Source organism: Schistocerca cancellata, chromosome 10, assembly GCF_023864275.1.
Source record: "Schistocerca cancellata isolate TAMUIC-IGC-003103 chromosome 10, iqSchCanc2.1, whole genome shotgun sequence".
Taxonomy (NCBI): Eukaryota; Metazoa; Arthropoda; class Insecta; order Orthoptera; family Acrididae; genus Schistocerca; species Schistocerca cancellata.
In genome coordinates this window covers 10,273,867-10,295,097 of record NC_064635.1, presented here as the reverse complement: position 1 = coordinate 10,295,097, position 21,231 = coordinate 10,273,867, and the positions used below count along the sequence as shown (strand labels likewise).

The following is a 21,231-nucleotide window of genomic DNA, read 5'->3' as shown; positions in this document are numbered from 1 at the left end:
ACCTTAAATTAGTAGTAAAAACTCGAAATTCCGCGCCGTTATCCTGTAAGTTGGTAAGCGTGCTACAAACAGCTTGCAGAATTGCCTGTAGGTGGCAGCATAGTGCAGATGCACACATACCGTCGCAGCATCAGTATAAAGATGGCCGCCCAACTTGCGACTTGCACCAGGGAAGAACAGCGTTCTGTTATTCGGTTTTTGCGTAGTGGAGGTGTGAAACCTATTGAAATTCATCGACGAATGAAGGTTCAGTACGGTGATGCATGTTTGTCACAGCAGCAAGTCTACGAATGGAGCAGGAAGTTCGCAAATGGTGTGACTTCAGTGGAAGATGCTCCTCGTCCAGGTCAGGCACAACGAGTTGTGACTCCACAGAACATTGCAGCAGTTGAAGCCGTAGTGAAGGAAAACCTACTGAATGACATTGCAGCATGTCTACAGATTAGTCATGGGTCAGCATTGTGCACGATGTGCTCCAGGTTCACAAAGTGTCTGCAAGTTGGGTGTCACGGCAGCTGACTCCTGAAATGAGACAACGACGTGCTGATGCTTGTGAAGAGCTTCTTCGGCGCTCTGAACGAGAAGGTGATGGCTTCCTTGCAAAAATCGTTACTGGGGACGAAACCTGGGTTCCCTTCCACCAACCGGAAACAAAGAGAGTGACCAAGGAACGGCGCCATTCCTCATCACCAAAACCAAAGAAGTTTCGAAGGTTATGCTGACTCTCTTTTGGGACGAAAAAGGCGTCATTTTGGAGCATTACATGCCTAGAGGGACCACTGTCACCAGTGCATCATACACAGATCTCCTAAAAAATCATCTGCGGCCAGCAACCAAAGCAAAGCGTTGTGGATGGCTGTCAGCAGGTGTCCTTTTGCAACATGATAATGCAAAGCCCCACACACTGCCCATACAACAGTTGCAACAATCACAGACCTGAATTTGAAAGTCTTCCTCATCCACCATACTTACGAGACATTGCCCCAAGTGATTTCCATATGTCTGGACCACTCAAAGACGCAATGGGAGGAAAGAAGTTCCGTTCTGATGAAGAGGTACGCCATGCGGTGCATGAGTGGTTGCGCGGACTACCAAAATAATTTTTTTATAAAGGAATTTATGCACTTTGTAAGCGCTGGAGGACTTGCATTGATCTGTATGCCCGACCGAGACTCGAACTCGGGACCTTTGCCTTTCGCGGGCAAGTGCTCTACCATCTGAGCTACCGAAGCACGACTCACGCCCAGTCTCACAGCTTTATCTGCCAGGAAGTTTCATATCAGCGCACACTCCGCTGCAGAGTGAAAATCTCATTCTGGAAACATCCCCCAGGCTGTGGCTAAGCCATGTCTCCGCAATATCCTTTCTTTCAGGAGTGCTAGTTCTGCATGATTCGCAGGAGAGCTTCTGTAAAGTTTGGAAGGTAGGAGACGAGATACTGGCAGAACTAAAGCTGTGAGACCGGGCGTGAGTCGTGCTTGGGTAGCTCAGTTGATAGAGTACTTGCCGCGAAAGGCAAAGGTCCCGAGTTCGAGTCTCGGGGTGGCATACAGGTTTATTCAGCCAAGAAATTTCATATGAGCGCACACTCCGCTGCAGAGTGAAAATCTCATTCTAATGCCACAACTGTTCATTGCCGAGCTCTAGCAGTCATGGATATCAAACAGTACGGATGGTGTAGTGTGTTAATTCAAACCATAGCCGTTGTACTGCCATTCATCCGCCATTAATAGCCGACCCTATGTACGTTAAGACGCCTACAACGCTGTCTATTAATAAAATTTTCGTTTGTTCCGTGACGTTTCTCCTGGGTCAACAATATACTGTTTAAATTTGACGTCATTCTAAGCAGTGGTTCACTGTGCACGGTGTTTAAGGAGAGCCTATATATTGACATTGCGGTCACGGACACGGAAAACTTTTATTGAGAATGACAACGACCGCGGAAGCCTACTCTTACAGTTGTCTGCGTTGTTAGAAAAAATGTAGTGGTCGAAAGTTTCTGTTACGTTACATCAGAACCAGATTTAATGACCTTGAATTTTAGGTTACAGTGTGCATAGTAGTTTTCGTCTGAAGTATTTGATACGGGAGAGGAGTGGTCGAAATCGATAATGGATGTATAGAGGGAGGGGCGAGTTCAGTAGAACTACACTCATCAGGCAGAACATTACGACCGCCGACCTGTCATCGGTATAAACCCGTCCAGGCAACGGCAGCGTCGCCTGGCGAGGAATCACTGCCAACCAGACACACGCTCTGTTAATGTAGTAGCACTGAGGGTAGAAGGGGGAAGGCGTGTGATACATCTGAGTTTTAGCAAGGGCAGATTGTGATGGCCTGGGTGTTTGACACGAGTATTTCTGAAACTGCACGACTTGCCGGGTGTTCGAGAAGAGCTGTGTTGTGTCTCTTCAACACGTGGCGAAACCGAGAGGAAACCACATCCAGACGCTGTAGCGTTGGGTGGTCGCCCACCATGAAGGATGTCAGACATCGTAGGCTGAGCAGATTGCTGAAACAGGTTAGGCGGCGAACTGTGGCGGCACTAACATCAGACATTAGTGCAGGGCGGAATACAAGTGTGTCTGAACACGGAGTGCACCGAACATTGATGTTGGGCCTCCGTAGCCGATGACCCACGCTTGTGCCGATGTTAACACCACGACATCGGCAACTACGAGTGAAACTACAATGAAATGACAACCCTTAGCTGCTTATAGGCGTTGACATACGTCAACGGGAACAGATGAAAATGTGTGCCCCGACCGGGACTCGAACCCGGGATCTCCTGCTTACGTGGCAGACGCTCTATCCATCTGAGCCACCGAGGACACAGAGGACTGCAGGGACTTATCTCTGGCACGCCTCCCGCGACACCCACATTCTCAACGTATTGTCCCGCACTACATTTGTAGTGCCTGTTACGACGTTTGTAGTGCATGTCAACGCCTATAAGCAGCTAAGGGTTGTCATTTCATTGTAATTTCATTCTAACGAACTGCTTGGTCACTGATGGTATCTGTTCTTTCGGACATATACTTAGTATATATGTAACTACGAGTGAAATGCGGTCGCGATCATCGGCGCTGCACGTTGGCGCAGTGGCAGAGCGCTGCATGGTCTGATGAGTCCCCATACCTTCTTCAAGGTGCCAATGGGAGGGCGCGAATTGTTCGTTTTAAAGGGGAATACACAAGCTGGCGACGGATCCATTTTGTCCTGGGGAACATTCACGTGGGCATCAATGGGTCCAGTGGAGCTCGTGCGAGGCACCATGACGGTCAAGGGGTATCAGTTGGTTGACCACGTACACTCCTTCATGACGGTCATGTATGCGGACAGCAGTGGAATTTTTCAACAAGATAATGCACCGTGTAACAAGACCAGGAATGTGATGGGGTGACTCGACGAACATAGTGGCGAGTTCCAATTGATGTGCTGCTCACACAAATAGCTACATATGAACCCGATCGAGCACGTCTGGGATGTGATTGGACGTGGCATCAGAGCTCATTGATCCCCTACCAGGAATTTACGGGGATTGGGTGACTTTTGTGTGCATACGTGGTGCCAGATCCGTCCAGCGACCTACCAGGGCCTCACTGCTTCCAAGCCTCGACGCGTCGCCGCTGTTATCCGTGGCCGAGGTGGACACACCTAATGTTCTAATGTTCTGGCTGGTCAGTGTGTATGACCTGTGGGTCACAAATGAAGTTGATGTGCGAGTAACTTGTGAAGCTGCCTACGCGCAGACGTGGTGTACCGGTGTCCTAGAGTAGCTTGTGGCTCACTTTGGAAGAACTTGAGACTGGCGGGCGCCCTCTCGAAGAACCGGGCGATGTCCTTCTCCCCCACTGGGGCGGCGGACGAGACGGCGCGACGCACGGTCTGCAGGTGGCTCTTCTTGACGGACGGGTGGCCGGCCAGGAACAGCACCATGGGAGGCACCAGGTACAGCAGCGTCGCCTGCGGAACACACCGAGGCGGTGGGCGACGTATCACCTGACTACCTGACACAAGTCACAGCGGCCGGAAAGCAGCAGTTTTCACAATAACGCCTTTGGCAGCAACGAAAAGTGGCATACACTCCGCTGGAATTTTTTCGCGCAAAGACCTCGTTGGTTAAGTTTAATGCTAATTAACTAGGAAACTGCCCGAGGTTTCCAGTTTTTGTCTTAACAGTTATTTCTTAGCGCAGCTACCCTGCAACACTCATTCAAGTTTTACAGACCGTTTCTGACGACCCTGTAAAACTACGCTACTGGCTATTAAAATTGCTACCACAACAAGAAATGCAGATGATCAACTGGTATTCATTGGACAAATATACTATACTAGAACTGACATGTGATCACATTTTCACGCAATTTGGGTGCATAGATCCTGAGAAATCAGTACCCAGAACAACCACCTCTGGCCGTAATAACGGCCTTGATACGCCTGGGCATTGAATCAAACAGAGCTTGGATGGCGTGTACAGGTACAGCTGCCCATGCAGTCTCAACACGATACCACAGTTCATCAAGAGTAGTGACTGGCGTATTGTGACGAGCCAGTTGCTCGGCCACCATTGACCAGACGTTTTCAATTGGTGAGACATCTGGAGAATGTGCTGGCCAGAGCAGCAGTCGAACATTTTCTGTATCCAGAAGGACCCGTACGGGACCTGCAACATGCGGTCGTGCATTATCCTGCTGAAATGTTGGGTTTCGCAGGGACCGAATGAAGCGTAGAGCCATGGGTCCTAACACATCTGAAATGTAACGACCACTGTTCAAAGTGCCGTCAATGCGAACAAGAGGTCACCGAGACGTGTAACCAATGGCACCCCATACCATCACGCCGGGTGATACGCCAGTATGGCGATGACGAATACAAGTTTCCAATGTGCGTTCACCGCGATGTCGCCAAACATGGATGCGACTATCATGATGCTGTAAACAGAACCTGGCTTCATCCGAAAAAATGACGTTTTGCCAGTTTCGTCGTTGAGTACACCATCGCAGGCGCTCCTGTCTGTGATGCAGTGTCAAGGGTAACCGCACCCATTGTCTCAGAGCTGATAGTACGTGCTGCTGCAAACGTCGTCGAACTGTTCGAGTTGATGGTTGTTGACTTGCGAACGTCCCCATCTGTTGACTCAGGGATCGAGACGTGGCTGCACGATCCGTTACAGCCATGCGGATAAGATGGCTGTCATCTCGACTGCTAGTGATACGATGCCGTTGGGATCGAGCACGGCGTTCCGTTTTACCCTCCTGAACCCAACGATTCCATATTCCGCTAACAGTCATTGGACCTCGACCAACGCGAGCAGCAATGTTGCGATACGATAAACCGCACTCGCGATAGGCTACAATCCGACCTTTATCAAAGTCGGAAACATGATGGTACGCATTTCTCCTCCTTATACGAGGCATCACAACAACGTTTCACCAGGCAACGTCGGTCAACTGCTGTTTGTGTATGAGAAATGGTTGGAAACTTTCCTCCCGTCAGCACGTTGTAGGTGTCGCCACCGGCGCCAACCTTGCGTGAATGCTCTGAAAAGCTAATCATTTGCATATCACAGCATGTTCTTCCTGTCGGTTAAATTTCGTGTCTGTAGCACGTCATCTCCGTGGTGTAGCAATTTTAATAGCCAGTAGTGTATATTGTGAATAGGAACGGTCCTACGACACTCCCCTGCGGCACGCCTGAAGTCACTCTTACTTCGGAAGACTTCTCTCCATTGAGAATGACATGCTGCGTTCTGTTACGTAGGAACTCTTCGATACAATCACACACTATAATGGCGACGTCATGACCGCTTTACACGACTTTCACCCGCTACCTTTTTTTTTCTTTCTCTCTTCTACAAATTAATGTGAGTAGCACTTATAATATCTGAACAAATGTATCAGAATGGGCGAACGGCTATTAGTGGACATAAATGTGACGTGTTCACACGCTTCGCCTTTATGAAGGCTCGATCTCTGCTGGGGACACCTTCGGCGAGGTGTCTAAATGTCCGTGGAGGGATGGCAGCCCATTTTTGGTGAAGATCAGAAACCGGAGGATGTAGTGAAGTTGGGCACTGGGGTCTGGAGCCAAGTCGACGTTCTGACTCATCCCAGAGATGTTCCCTTGGGTCCAGATTGGGACTCTGGGCAGGCCAGTCTATTTCAGAGGTGTTATTGTCCACAGATAATTGCCTCAGAAACGCTTCTCTATGACAGGTTTAATTGTCGTACTGATACAAACATTCATCATCTCCAGGATGTTCCTCTTCTTTATGCAGTACCTAACGCCGTAACATGTGTTCGTGTCCTTGCGCGTTTTGGGTTTCCTTAAGCGCAGTAAGAAGATCACACCCTAACCACGAAAAACGCCTCCCAAAATTATAACGCCTCCTCCTCCGTGCTTCACTGTTGGCACTACACATGATGGCAGGTGACGTTCCCCAGGCATTCGACAAACCCAAACCCTTCCATTGGTTTGCCGCAGGGCATATCGCGTTTCATCGCTCCAAATCACTCGTTTCCCGCCATCCACTGTCCAGCAGTGCCGCTCTCTACATCACCTCAAGTGTCGGTTAGTACCGACTACAGAAATATGTGGCTCAAGAGGAACTGCTCGACCGTTCTACCCCATTCCATTGTGACCCTGTCATCAATGGCTGTAAATGATCTCCAAGTGGCTGCCCATATCCACTTCTTGCCAATGAACGGTTCAGTTGGACGTGAGTATCCAGTCTGTTACATGTAAACACATTCCACACCATTATGGAACCACCATCATCTTGCACAGTGCCTTGTTGACGACTTGTCTCCATCCCCTCGTGGTGTCTGCGCCACACTAGAACCCCACCACCAGCTCTTACCAAATGGCTCAAATGGCTCTGAGCACTATGGGACTTAACTACTGTGGTCATCAGTCCCCTAGAACTTAGAACTACTTAAACCTAACTAACCTAAGGACACCACACACATCCATGCCTGAGGCAGGATTCGAACCTGCGACCGTAGCAGTCGCGCGGTCTTACCAACTGAAATCGGGACTCGTCTGACGAGGCCACCGTTTCCCAGAGTCCAGCCGATTTGCTAACGAGCCCAGGAGAGGTGGCTGCAGGCGATGTAGCGATGTCAGCAAAGGCACTCGCGTCGATCTTCTGCTGCCATAGCCCACTGACGCCAAATTTCGCCGCGCTGTGCTAATGGGTACGTTCGACGTACGTCCCACATTGATCTCTGCGGTTATTTTATGCAGTTGCTTGTCTCTTAGCACTGGAAACTCTACGCAAACGCCGCTGCTCTCGCTCGTTAAGTGAAAGCCGTCGGCTACTGCGTTGTCCGTAGTGAGGGGTCAGGCCTGAAATTTGGGATCCTCGGTACACACTTGACACTATGGATCTCGGAATATCGAATTCCCTAACGATTTCCGAAATGGAATATCCTATAGGTCTAGCTCCAACTACCATTCCGCATTCAAAATCTGTTAATTCCAATCGTGCAGCAACAGTCACATCGGAAACCTTTTCACATCAATCATCTGAGTGCAAATGGCATCTCTGCCAATGCACTGACCTTTTATACCTTGTGCACACGATATAACAGCCATCTCTGTACACAAAGTAAATGTTATTGATATAGAGAAAGAAAAGCAACGGAGCAAGGATTGAACCCTGGGGGTAGTTCTCAGATAAAATATTTCCATGATGAGTTCTTTGATCAATAAACAGCTCGTTTACGTCAATTTTTCAGGTAACTGTCAAAGCACAGTATAGCACTGTTTGAAAAAATTCAGCTGTTTCATTTTTTAATTAGCATTCCGAAATCAACAGAATAAAAGTACTTATTGAAATTAAGCAATCTGAAAATGATGTATCCACAACTGTCCATCAAATGTATATCAAGTCGTCACTGAGTTTAATAATGCATTTGGTGCACTATGGCGTTTTTAAAAACTGAATTTCCATTTACGTATTATGGATGTCATAAGTACATGAATAATTTTGTCCCATGCAGCTGTGGCCTGTGAAACACTTAACTGCCAGGCTGATAAAGCTATACTCACCTTTAGAAAATTTTGACAAAAGAATCTCTGATTACACACTGACGTGACAAAAGTTATGGGACAGCGATATGTATATATATAGATGGCGGTGCGATCGCATACACAACGTATAAAAGGACACTGCACTGGTGGTACTGTCATTAACACGAATTGGTAGCTGCATCTACAAGCATGGGCCATTTCGGAAATAGTTAGGGCATCCAACATTCCGAGATCCACAGTGTCAACAGTGTGCCCAAATTTCAAATTTCAGGCATTTCCTCTCACCACGGACAATGCATTTGACGACCGATAGTAGCGGCCTTTGCGTAGAGTTGTCAGTGCTGACAGACAAGCAACACTACGTTAAATAACAACAGAAATCAATGTGGGACGTATGACGAACGTATCGGTTAAGACGGTGCGGCGAAATTTGGCGTTAACGGTGTATGACAGCAGACTACCGGCGCGAGTGTCTTTGCTAAAAGCTGTATAGGTTGAATCCTAGACGACTAGAAAACAGTGGCCTCGTCAGATGAGCTCCGTTTTCAGTTGGTAGGGTTCGAGTGTGGCACAGGCTCCATGAAGCCATGGGCCCAAGATGTCAAGGAAGGTGGTGGCGCCTCCATATTGGTGCCGTCGGTGTTCACATGGAATGGATTCGTCCCTGATTATGTCCGGCTACTTGGAGACCATTTGCAAACATTCATGGACTTCCTGTTCCCAAACAGCTTCGCAATTTTATGGATAACAATGCACCATGTCACTGGGCCAGAACTGTTTGTAGTTGGTTTGAAGAACTTCTGAAACTATTCGAGGGATTGATTTGGCCACCCAGACCTCCCAACATCAATCGTATTGAACCTTCTTGGGACATAATCGAGAGGTCAGTTCGTGCACAAAATCCTGGAACGGAAACAGTTTGAGAGTTACGAACGGTTAGAGACGCAGTATGGCCCAGTATTTTTGCAGGGGACTTCCAACGAAGTGATGAGTCCATGCCATGTTGGGCTGCGGCACTACGCCAGGCAACACGACATTAGGAGGTGTCCTGTGACTTTTGTCACCTCAGTGTAAGGCATTAGTGACTGTGAACGAGAGAACCAGGCCAACTTTTTCACTCTTTCATGTTCAAAGTGATTCCTTAGGGTTTAGTTTACGACCCAGGTTTTGTATCTATCAAGATAATTAATTAGGGTTTAGTTTATGACCCAGGTTTTGTATCTATCAAGACACTAAATAAAGCTCATCTTCATGTTCTTTGGGCCACTTAGATACTGGTAGGTATTTTCAGCATATAAATCGCATACAAAACATTGCGACGCATAGAAAATTATGAAAAGCACTGGACAATGGACTGAACCGTGCAGGCATTTCTAAGAAGTAGGATTCCGAGACTTCTCTAATCGCTATAACAGATGGTGCTGGTGTCAGAACGACACGACTCACCTTGTGCTTGGCCAAAACGTCGAGGAAGAGAGCGGGCTCGAACTTGGGCATGCACACCATGGTGGCTCCGGCACACACCTTCTGCAGCATGATGAGCGCCAGGGCGTACAGGTGGTACATCGGCAGCACGACCGGCACCACATTTCCCGGCTCGCACACCCCACCTGCAAAGTGGTGGTGAGTCACTGGTGGGAAAGCCACAACTAATGCAGACTCTAAAGAACGCACTTTCTCTGACATTCGAACTGCGAGGTGCATTCAAGTTCTAAGGCCTCCGATTTTTTTTCTCCGGACTGGAAAGAGATAGAAACATGCACATTGTTTTAAAATGAGGCCGCGTTCATTGTCAATACGTCCCAGAGATGGCAGCACCGTACGGCAGATGGAATTTTACAGCCAGCGACGAGAATGAGAACTGTTTTAAATACTTAAAATGGCGACGTTTTCCTTACTTGAACAGCATGCAATCATTCGTTATCTGAATTTGCGTGGTGTGAAACCAATTGAAATTCATTGACAGTTGAAGGAGACATGTGGTGATGGAGTTATGGATGTGTCGAAAGTGCGTTCGTGGGTGCGACAGTTTAATGAAGGCAGAACATCGTGTGACAACAAACCAAAACAACCTCGGGCTCGCACAAGCCGGTCTGACGACGTGATTGAGAAAGTGGAGAGAATTGTTTTGTAGGATCGCCGAATGACTGTTGACCAGATCGCTTCCAGAGTTGGCATTTCTGTGGGTTCTGTGCACACAATCCTGAATGACGACCTGAAAATGCGAAAAGTGTCATCCAGGTGGGTGCCACGAATGCTGACGGACGACCACATGGCTGCCCGTGTGGCATGTTGCCAAGCAATGTTGACGCGCAACGACAGCATGAATGGGACTTTCTTTTCGTCGGTTGTGACAATGGATGAGACGTGGATGCCATTTTCCAATCCAGAAACAAAGCGCCAGTCAGCTCAATGGAAGCGCACAGATTCACCGCCACCAAAAAAATTTCGGGTAACCGCCAGTGTGGAAAAAATGATGGTGTCCATGTTCTGGGACAGCGAGGGCGTAATCCTTACCCATTGCGTTCTAAAGGGCACTACGGTAACAGGTGTAGCCTACGAAAATGTTTTGAGGAACAAATTCCTTCCTGCACTGCAACAAAAACGTCTGGGAAGGGCTGCGCGTGTGCTGTTTCACCAAGACAACGCACCTGCACATCGAGCTAACGTGATAACAACTTTGAAGTGATTCTTCATGCTCCCTACTCACCTGACCTGGCTCCCAGTGACTTTCGGCTTTTTCCAACAATGAAAGACACTCTCCGTGGCCGCACAATCACCAGCTGTGCTGATATTGCCTCAGCGATTTTCCAGTGGTCAAAACAGACTCCTAAAGAAGCCTTCGCCGCTGCAATGGAATCATGCCGTCAGCGTTGTGAAAAATGTGCACGTCTGCAGGGCGATTACGTCGAGAAGTAACGCCAGTTTCATCGATTTCGGGTGAGTAGTTAATTAGAAAGAAAATCGGAGGCCTTAGAACTTGAATGCACCTCGTACCCTACTGGCCATTAAAATTGCTACACCAATAAGAAATAGAGATGATAAACGGGTATTCATTGGACAAATATATTATACTAGAACTGACATGTGATTACATTTTCACGCAATTTGGGTGCATAGATCCTGAGAAATCAGTACCCAGAACAACCACCCCAGGCCGTAATAACGGCCTTGATAAACCTGGGCATTGACTCAAACAGAGCTTGGATGGCGTGTACAGGTACAGCTGCCCATGCAGCTTCAACACGATACCACAGTTCATCAAGAGTAGTGACTGGCATATTGCGACGAGCCAGTTGCTCGGCCTCCATTGACCGGACGTTTTCAATTGGTGAGAGATACAGAGAATGTGCTGGCCAGGGCAGCAGTCGAACATTTTCTGTATCCACAAAGGCCCGTACAGGACCTGCAACATGCGGTCGTGCATTATCCTGCTGAAATGTAAGGTTTCGCAACGATCGAATGAAGGGTAGAGCCACGGGTCGTAACACATCTGAAATGTAGCGTCCACTGTTCAAAGTGCCTTCAATGCGAACAAGGGGTGACCGAGACGTGTAAGCAATGCCACCCCATACCATCACGCCGGGTGATACGCCACTATGGCGATGACGAATACACGCTTCCAATCTGCGTTCACCGCGATGTCGTCAAACACGCATGCGACCATCATGATGCTGTAAATAGTACCTGGATTCATCCGAAAAAATGACGTTTTGCCATTCGTGCACGCAGGTTCGTCGTTGAGTACACCATCGCAGGCGCTCCTGTCTGTGATGCAGCGTCAAGGGTAACCGCAGCCACGGTCTCCGAGCTGATAGTCCATGCTGCTGCAAACGTCGTCGAACTGTTCGTGCAGATGGTTATTGTCTTGCAAACGTCCCCATCTGTTGACTCAGGGATCGAGACGTGGCTGCACGATCCGTAACAGCCATGCGGATAAGATGCCTGTCATCTCGACTGCTAGTGATACGAGGCCGTTGGGATCCAGCACGGAGTTCCGTATTACCCTCCTGAACCCACCATTTCCATATTTTGCTAACAGTCATTCCATCTCGACCAATGCGAGCAGCTATCTCGCGTTGCGATAAACCGCAATCGCGATAGGCTACAATCCGACCTTTATCAAAGTCGGAAACGTGATGGTACGCATTTCCCCTCCTTACACGAGGCATCACAACAACGTTTCACCAGGCAACGCCGGTTAACTGCTGTTTGTGTATGAGAAAACTGTTGGAAACTTTCCTCATGTCAGAACGTTGTAGGTGTCGCCACCGTCGCCAACCTTGTGTGAATGCTGTGAAAAGCTAATCATTTGCATGTCACAGCATCTTCTTCCTGTCGGTTAAATTTCGCGTCTGTAGCACGTCATCTTCGTGGTGTAGCAATTTTAATGGCCATTAGTGTATTTTGCTTGGCATGCTGTAGCCGGTGAGACTCAGCTTCTTTCCTGTTTGAGAACATAACGAGGTGTGTGAGAAAAGTAATGAGACTGACAACATTCTGAACGGTCTTGCAAGGGTGTGTTGTTCTACCTGTGTAGACTGAAGTGTTCATCTCTTCCAGGTGCTTAGTCCGAGTTTCAGATACATAAAGCCATCGTGTGATTTTTGAGAGCGCCATCAGTGAAGTTGTTTTTGTCGTGCGGTATGAAACTGGAACAGCAGAATTTAGAGCGACTTCATGCCATCAAGGTTTGTGTTAAACTTGGGGAATCCTCGACTGTGGAAAGTTGCCCTATGGGGAACATTGTTTATCATATACACTGACACGTCAGAGAAACTGGAATAGGCGTGCATATTCAAGTACAGAGCTTTGTAAATAGGCAAAATGCGGCGCTGCGGTCAGCAACGCCTATACAAGACAACAAGTGTCTGGCGCAGCTGTTAGATCGGTTACTGCTGCTACAGCGGCAGGTTATCAAGATTTAAGTCAGTCTGAGCGTGGTGTAATAATTGGAACACGAGCGATGAGACACATCATCTCCGAGGCAGCGATGAAGCAGGGATTTTCCCATACCACCATTTCACTAGTGTGCCGTGAATATCAGGAATTTGATAAGACATCAAATCTCCGACATCGTTGCTGCCGGAAAAAGATCCTGCCAGAACGGGACCAACGACGACTGAAGAGATCGTTCAATGTGACAGATGTGCAACCCTTCCGCTCCAGATTTCAATGCTGAGCCATTAACAAGTGTCAGCATGCGAAACATTCAACGAAACATCATCGATATGGGCTTTCGGAGAAGGTCCAAGGTGTCTGTTGATGACTGCATGACAGAAAGCTTTACGCCTCTCCTGGCCCTGACTGTTGATGACTGGAAACATGTTTCTTGGTCGGACGAGTCTCGTTTCACATTGCATTGAGTTGATGGATGAGTACGGGTATGGAGACAACCTCATGAATCCATGGACGCTGCATGTCAGTGGGGGGCTGTTCAAGCTGGTGGAGACTCTATAATGGTGTGGGGCGTGTGCAGTTGGAGTGATATGGGAGCCCTGATACGTCTAGATACGACTCTGACAGGTGACATGTACATAAGTATCCTGTCTGATCGCCTGCATCGATTCATTTCCAGTGTGCATTCCGACAGGCTTGGGCAATTCCAGCAGGACAATGCGACGTCACACGTCCAGAATTGCTCCAGGTACACCCTTCTAGGTCCGCTGGCCACCAAGCTGCCCAGACATGAACATTATTGAGCATGTCCTGGATTCCTCGCAACGTGCTGCTCAGAAGAGATCTCTACCCCCTCGTACTCTTACGGATTTATGGCCAGCCCTGCAGGATTCATGGCCCAGTTCACTCCAGCACTACTTCACGCATTAGTCGAGACCACGCCACGTCGTGTTGCTGCAGTTGTGCGTGGTCGCGGGGGCCCTATACGGTACCAGCTTCTTTGACTCTTCAGTGTATGTTGGCCACAACGTGTTGGTACATGCAGCATCTGTTTGGTTATGAGTTACATTCTTTCACACGGCTTATGAAGCCTTGCCACCATGGCACCTCTTTCTGCACGTGTCGCAAGTACATCTAGCCGCTGAGGCTGGAGCAGCGGTAGCACTGCGAAGCTTTTTCTGCCTCAGTGTGTCTAACAAGCCTTTTGGCTGTAGAAATCTCTACAAGCACCACCCCACGTGATAATCTCTCAGGATCCGTACGGTAGACGTGACCCAGCCGGCGGAGTCGTCTCTGCTTCAAGGCAGCTGAAATGCTGTTGCAGTTAGTTTTAGGCAGTACTGCCCGTTATCAGAAGCACGAGTTTTTTGCTGGGACAAGTCATTTTTGGAAGTGGGAGAATACGTAAACGATGAACCTCGCTCAGGGAGACCTTCAACTTCAAAAACCGACGAAAATGTCGAACGTGAGCTTGCTGTTGTTGAGGTTGTTCCCCCAGGGCAAAGTGTCAATCAAGTGTTTCACAAGGCTCAGGAAAACGCTGGCTCCAGTGAGACACGGCATTGCGTCAGGACAACGCCCCATGTCACACGGACAGTTCCGGCACGGAATTTTTGGCCCCACAAGGCATTCCTCTTTACCCACAGCCCCCCTCACTCCCCCCCTCCCCCCGTTTGGAGCTACGTCGCTATAGTTCTGTCTGGTAATTACGTTTCTATAATTAACACAGCTATGAAAAGAGGCTATATGTCGCTTCCTGAAGCCTTTTCTCAAATTATTTGGACGAAAATAAAATTATGATGTTAAACCGTTCAGGAAATATCTGAGGTGAGTAGCTTAGATGAATCACGCTATTTAGGAATTAGGTTACACAAACAAAGGCGACCTACTGTCCCACACCTCATACTGCCTCAGCAGTTAAGTATCTAAAAACGTCATATCGAGGTGTGATATGTGGCAAATTAGCTGGGCTGATCAAAAACACAAACGTACGAGTAAGTTCAGCACCTCTAACGAACTAAGTAAACGGCTTGTACACAACATAAAGGCCGTATGAACAAATCTGGTTACAACTGCCATCTACGTAATCACCTGCATACGGAGCACAACATTTTATGGAGGGCGTTCAATAAGTAATGCAACAATTTTTTTTTCTGAAAGCAGTTTGGTTTTATTGTCGATTCCAACACGTCATATTATTCCCCACTCTTTTGGCTACAAAAGCCTGTTTTTTCAAAGTAATCTCCATTCAATGCGACCTCACCTTACTGGCAGGACCTGTATGCTTGCACAGTATCAGTCTAGTGCATGACGTCGGAGCCAGTATCTGGCTGCGTCAGTAACCTCCCCGCCATCCACGTAGTGCTTCCCTCAGAGTGTATCCTTTATTGGGCCAAACAGATGGATGTCGGAGGGCACGAGACCCGGGCTGTCTGGTGGACGAGGAAGAACAGTCCACTGAAGTTCTGTGAACTTGTCTCGAGTGTGCAGCCTAGTGTGAGACCTTCCGTTGTCGTCTGAGGGCGTGGCTTTGAGTTTTTTCTTCGGGGGAGAGGTATAGTCTGTCTGTAAACTGAAGAGCGAGCAACGCTTTTGGTGGGGGAAGTGGCCTTTCCCGGAAGACCCCTGCCACCGGTCTACAGGGGCACCCAAAATCTGTTGCCCGTTACCGGTTCTAGCGGCGTAGATCGGCGTGCGGTGATATTCGTCGTTTCTGTTCGTGGGATCTTAGTTGCCAGTGTCAGTCAGTTAACTCTGTATACTTACTGGCATGCTTCGATATCCGGAGGCGATGGATAATCGTCTAGCATTTTAAGAAAATGTGTAGAATACGAAGAAGAGGAGGTATTTGCAAAGTAACGAGCGTTCTATCGTCTCTAATGTTATTACAGCGTGTATTAAAGAGGCGACCCAAAAAGAACTGTTGGGTAATATTACCAGTCACAATCAAAGGACTGCAATTTGTGCAAACGTCAGCCTCGTGCAATAGGACACATAAGGAAGAAAGCCGCATGGTTTACTGGAATCGCCACGAAGGAAAACTAATAATTATGGGAGAAAACCCATCGTTATACACAATTTCAAAACTATGCAAAAACCTTTGATGCTTATGGAACACTTAATCTCTATCTCGGTCACTATTCAACTGATTCTAAGACAAATTGCTTAAAACGTGTGCCCAATAGCTATTCCAAACACTGCTGAAACTTTCTTCAAAACATGTACACCGATTCTGGACTTCTAAGCAAAAAGCTTGACCTACGAGGTGCATTCACATTTTAATTTTTATTTTTTGGTAACAACTTTATTTGTTGATCTACAGCAATGTTATCCTCTTCAAAATATTCCTCATCAAATACTGTACACTTATGCCAGTGCTTTTTCCAATTCCCGAAACACTTTATGAACTGTTTCTTTGGGATAGTTTATAGGTCTCTTAACTGTGCATTTTTAATCTCATCCACGCTTGTAAAACCGCTGTCCTTTAAGGCCTGCTTTGAAATGTTTGTACCACTTGTATGCCCTTGGTTTACTCATAACAGGTTCACCAAAAGCAATATTTAACATATCTAAAAATTTCATACACTTTATTCCATTCTTATAACAAAATTTAATGCAGGTTCTCTACTCTATTTTTATACAAAACAAATATTCGTTGATGCTACCACAACACATGTAACCTTTCTGACAGCTGACAACAGAGTAAATACCCAATACGCATAACATTGTACATATACTTTTGAGACATACTTACGAAGACAGTGATAAAAAAAGTAGTGCAAATCGGACTAATACAACACACAAAATTATAAATTTCTGCCTACTTTTTAAACTCTCTTCGTGTTGCAAGATTGGTTAAGTTTCAATGCATTTGGTTCGGGTTTTATTGTTTGGGGGAGGAGACCAGACAGCGAGGTTATTGGTCTCATCGGATTAGGGAAGGACGGGGAAGGAAGTCAGCCGTTCCTTTTCACAGGAACCATCCCAGAATTTGCCTGGAGCGATTTAGGGAAATCACGGGAAACCTAAATCAGGATGGCCGGACGCGGGATTGAACCGTCGTCCTTCCGAATGCGAGTTCAGTGTACTAGCCACTGCGCCACCTCGCTCCGTTTCAATGTAGTCCTTCAAAGAAAACTTTTACCTTTTAGTACAAACACAAAGTAGGAACAAGCCTTAAATTCTAAATATTGATTGCATTATATGGGGTTCGTTTTACGAACAGCAATAGAGGAACATACATTCACATGAACAGCCATTTGGTCCTATGTTTGTAGTTGAATCCTGACTTCTGTTCTTATGTTAATATTATTTACTCTATAATGTTGTGTTTCGAAAGAAGCTATCGTTTTTTGCATCCCTTATGGTCTTAATGCATTTGTCTAAAAATAAATGCAGCCGAGACGTATCTGTACACGGCGTCGCCACAGATTTAAAGCGCGCGCCGCTGCAGGGTCGGTACCAAGGTTACTAAATAAAAAGGTTTGGGTAGTAAGCGCTCTGCTCTGCCATTGGCTGGCCTAGTGACGTCAGCGTGGAAGCAAGCGCTCACAAGCAGACGACACGGCATGTGCGTTTACGTCAAGTTTTGGCGGAAGATTTTGTTTATACCAGAATTGAGATGTCTAAACTGCTTTTCTGCTGCTAAAATATTACAGTTAAAACTGATGAGTTATATTCTTTCGCAGTTTATGCCTCACACATCGGCAAAATATCAGATCACAACCACATTGACACACACTTGAAATTCGAAACCTTGGCTCAAATAAATCAGAAACTATACATTTAATCGCATTGAAATGAATTTACTTAAGAGCTCGAAGTTGCACACACTTGTTTGTAAGAACAGCATTCCTTCTTTCTAAAGTCGCTATAGTATTCATCAAAGTAACTTTATCTGTGATTGAAAAAAAAACTGTCATCTGTAGATGCGCTCTTATTATCATTATTCTTATTTGGTGACAGCTTTTCCAGAGTTTCCAGAGATCTCTTATGTAGTTCTCGTTTCTTATACCGTTTGGTTCTGTCTTCTGTTGCGGGTGACACATTGACAGTCGCACTACTGCACGGCAAATTGCACGAAGGAACTGCATCTGGCTTGAGCATTCTTTTTCGGGGCAAATTAAGCAATTCAAACTGTAAATCCCTTAAGTAATCTGTTTCTGCGAAATGGTGAGAACATATTCGTGCATGCGCAACATTTACACTGTCTTTCCTACAACATTTAGACAATCATAGTTTTTGTAATGTTTCATTACGCGGGAAACTGTGATACATTACGTCAGTTCCCTTTGTGCTCCGGTTGTAGGAAAAACAGCCCATAACAGGACAGCGTGGCATTGTAAAAATTAATTTTCTGACTCACTTGTAGATTCTCCAATAAGAATTTCACAGAACGAACCATAAATTATAGAGCTGGCGAACACAATGTTGATCCCGCTGTCCACTATCGCTAACTATTTCAATTCCAAATCAAATATCAATTACAGCAAAAACCGTTAACACTCCCGAATTCCGAATGTTTCCGCTGGTGACTGAGTACCTCAGAAGAAAGAACTCAATCAAAATACTCCTTCAAACACAAAACAACACGAGAAAACCAGTCACACACAATTCGAACTGTGTACTGTTTGGCACAGCTGCTTCCACCGTGACGTCATGCGCACAACTGAGAAAACACGTTGCTTTCTGCGCATCGCTTTCTGCGCCCCCCCTGGTCGGTACATGTTGTGAAACAGCGTGTAGAAGCGCTTTGTGACGTAGCTGGGCTGACAGAGTGGGGACTCGCTCGCTCGCTCTTCCGTTTACCGACAGACTATAGTGTAGCGCCATCCACGATTTGCATTTCCTTTCCAATTCAATCCATATTTCATTACCTGTGACGATGTTCGAAAAAAAAAAAAATTGTCGCCATCAGCCGCGTAAAGCTCAAGCAATTCCGCAAAGGTGGTCCTTCTTTGTTTTCTATTGTCTTCTGTTAGGCGACAAGGAACCCAGTCGGCGCACACCTGTGGGTTCCCCAGCCGACTGTAGGAGTGTGTCAGCACCGCCAACAGAGATGTTCAGTTGAGCAGCGCGGCGTTTGATTGTGATCCGTCCTTCACCTCGAGTGAGAGTGTCGGCACGTTCCAACACCGCAGGAGTCACAGCTGTGTTTGTGCGGCCGGGCGGCACGCGGGAGACGGGACAGGTTTGGGCGACTTTGTTGCGGTGATGACTGGCGCCTCGCCCAACGACTCACCGTGCTTTTGTTCACTGCCAGGTCCCCGTAGACATTCTTCAATCAAGCACGTATGAATAGCTGCGGTGCTCTGGTTTTCCGCAAAAAGAAACTCAATCTCTGCTACCAACGCACTTTCGTTACAGACTCCCGAATGCGTACAGCGTCGCCACTTATGGGAACTTCGTCAAACTCTTGGGGCAGAAACGGGAATATTTCCCGATGTCCCACAACAAATTCCGAATTTTTTTCAATATGGTTCAGATGGTTCAAATGGCTCTAAGCACTATGGGACTTAACATCTGAGGTCATCAGTCCCCTAGACTTACGAGGGAACCTCCCCATCGCACCCCCCTCAGATTTAGTTGTAAGTTGGCACAGTGGATAGGCCTTGAAAAACTGAACACAGATCTATCGAGAAAACAGGAAGAAGTTGTGTTGAACTATGAAAAAAAATAAGCAAAATATACAAACTTAGTAGTCCATGCGCAAGATAGGCAACATCAAGGATGGCCCGAGCACAGGAGCGCCGTGGTCCCGTGGTTAGCTTGAGCGGCTGCGGAACGAGAGGTCCTTGGTTCAAGTCTTCCCTCGAGTGAAAAGTTTACTTTTATTGTTTTCGCAAAGTTATGATCTGTCCGTTCGTTCATTGATGTCTCTGTTCACTGTAATAAGTTTAGTGTCTGTGTTTTGCGACCGCACCGCAAAACCGTGCGATTAGTAGACGAAAGGACGTGCCTCTCCAATGGGAACCGAAAACATTTGATCGCAAGGTCATAGGTCAACCCATTCCTCCACAGGAAAACACGTCTGATATAATCTATACGACACTGGTGACGGCATGTCCGTCACATGACAGAAATATGTTGTCGACCCACCTAACTTGTACACTTGGCGAATGGGTAAAAAGCTTCTTCTACCTTGTCCGATTTAGGTTTTCTTGTGGATGTGATAACCACTCCCAAAAAAGTGTTTTTCGATGTTTGTTTAGGTGTAGCGTCCCCATACTACGGCGCAGTTACCTCGCATCGGGCAGACGGACGGACAGATAATAATTGTCTGAAAATAAAAAATTACATTTTTCACTCGAGGGAAGACTTGAACCAAGGACCTCTCATTCCGCAGCTGCTCACGCTAACCACGGGACCACGGCGCTGCAGACCTCACATTGTCCGAGATATTGCCTATCTTGCGCATGGACTACTCAGTTTGTATATTTTGCTTATTTTTTTCATAGTTCCACACAACTTCTTCCTGTTTTCTCAATTGATCTGTGTTCAGTTTTTCAAGGCCTATCCACTGTGCCAACTTATAACTAAATCTGAGGGGTGTGCGATGGGGAGGTTCCCTTGTTAGAACTACTTAAACCTAACTAACCTAAGGACATGACACGCATCCATGATCGAGGCAGGATTCGAACCTGCGCCTAGAACGGGTCGGCCACAGCGGCCGGCGCATTTTTTCAACCGAAACTGGACGATAAGAAAGTGTGTTGCATTAGTTACTGAATGCTCCTCGTGTCTAGACCAGACTAACAGAAATATCAAGCCTACATTGTATGAGAAATAGCAAGACTTCATTTAAACGGCACAAGGATTATTACATGCTGCAAAAATATAGCAAATCAACCGTAGCACATTAAAAACAGGCCACTCAATGGAAATTGAAATCAATCTGGAAATGCTGCCCAAAATCGGAAAAAGTAAACAGATGGCTATTATGGAGGAAATGGAAATATTCATTGATTATACAGTAAATGAAAGTACCGTCCTAACTAAATAACGGAATTTCAGAGCTCAATATTTATTAGTACCTCTAAACCTTGTTTAAACCAACAGACGTGAAAACAAATGATTACCTGGCTATTATAAATGTGAAGATCGACACCGACAGAACTGTTAATCGATATCCTGCCTAAAACCTGCATTCCGCCATACTGGAGCAATACTGTAAATATTTATGTGGACTTACAAACCGTATTCTGCAACTAATTATAAAAAAGGACACTGCGACTAGTGTTCAATACTGATAACGTCGTGGTGCATTTCTGCAATATGGCACGTCACGAAATG

The 21,231-nt window shown here is 46.7% G+C and overlaps 1 protein-coding gene and 1 non-coding gene across 2 annotated transcripts in view; both read right to left on the bottom strand.

Moving 5' to 3' along the window:
* LOC126106320 (uncharacterized) overlaps positions 1-21,231 on the bottom strand; it is a 121,097-nt gene that overhangs the window by 31,610 nt on the left and 68,256 nt on the right. Inside the window, exons 5-6 of the mRNA XM_049912555.1 lie at positions 9,487-9,650; positions 3,795-3,969 (exon numbers count right to left, since the gene is read on the bottom strand). Coding sequence (XP_049768512.1) covers positions 3,795-3,969; positions 9,487-9,650 — 339 coding nt within the window. The remainder of the gene's footprint in view (positions 1-3,794; positions 3,970-9,486; positions 9,651-21,231) is intronic.
* On the bottom strand, positions 2,761-2,834 carry Trnat-cgu (transfer RNA threonine (anticodon CGU)). Its single transcript has one exon. It is a non-coding gene; the product is annotated as a tRNA-Thr (tRNA).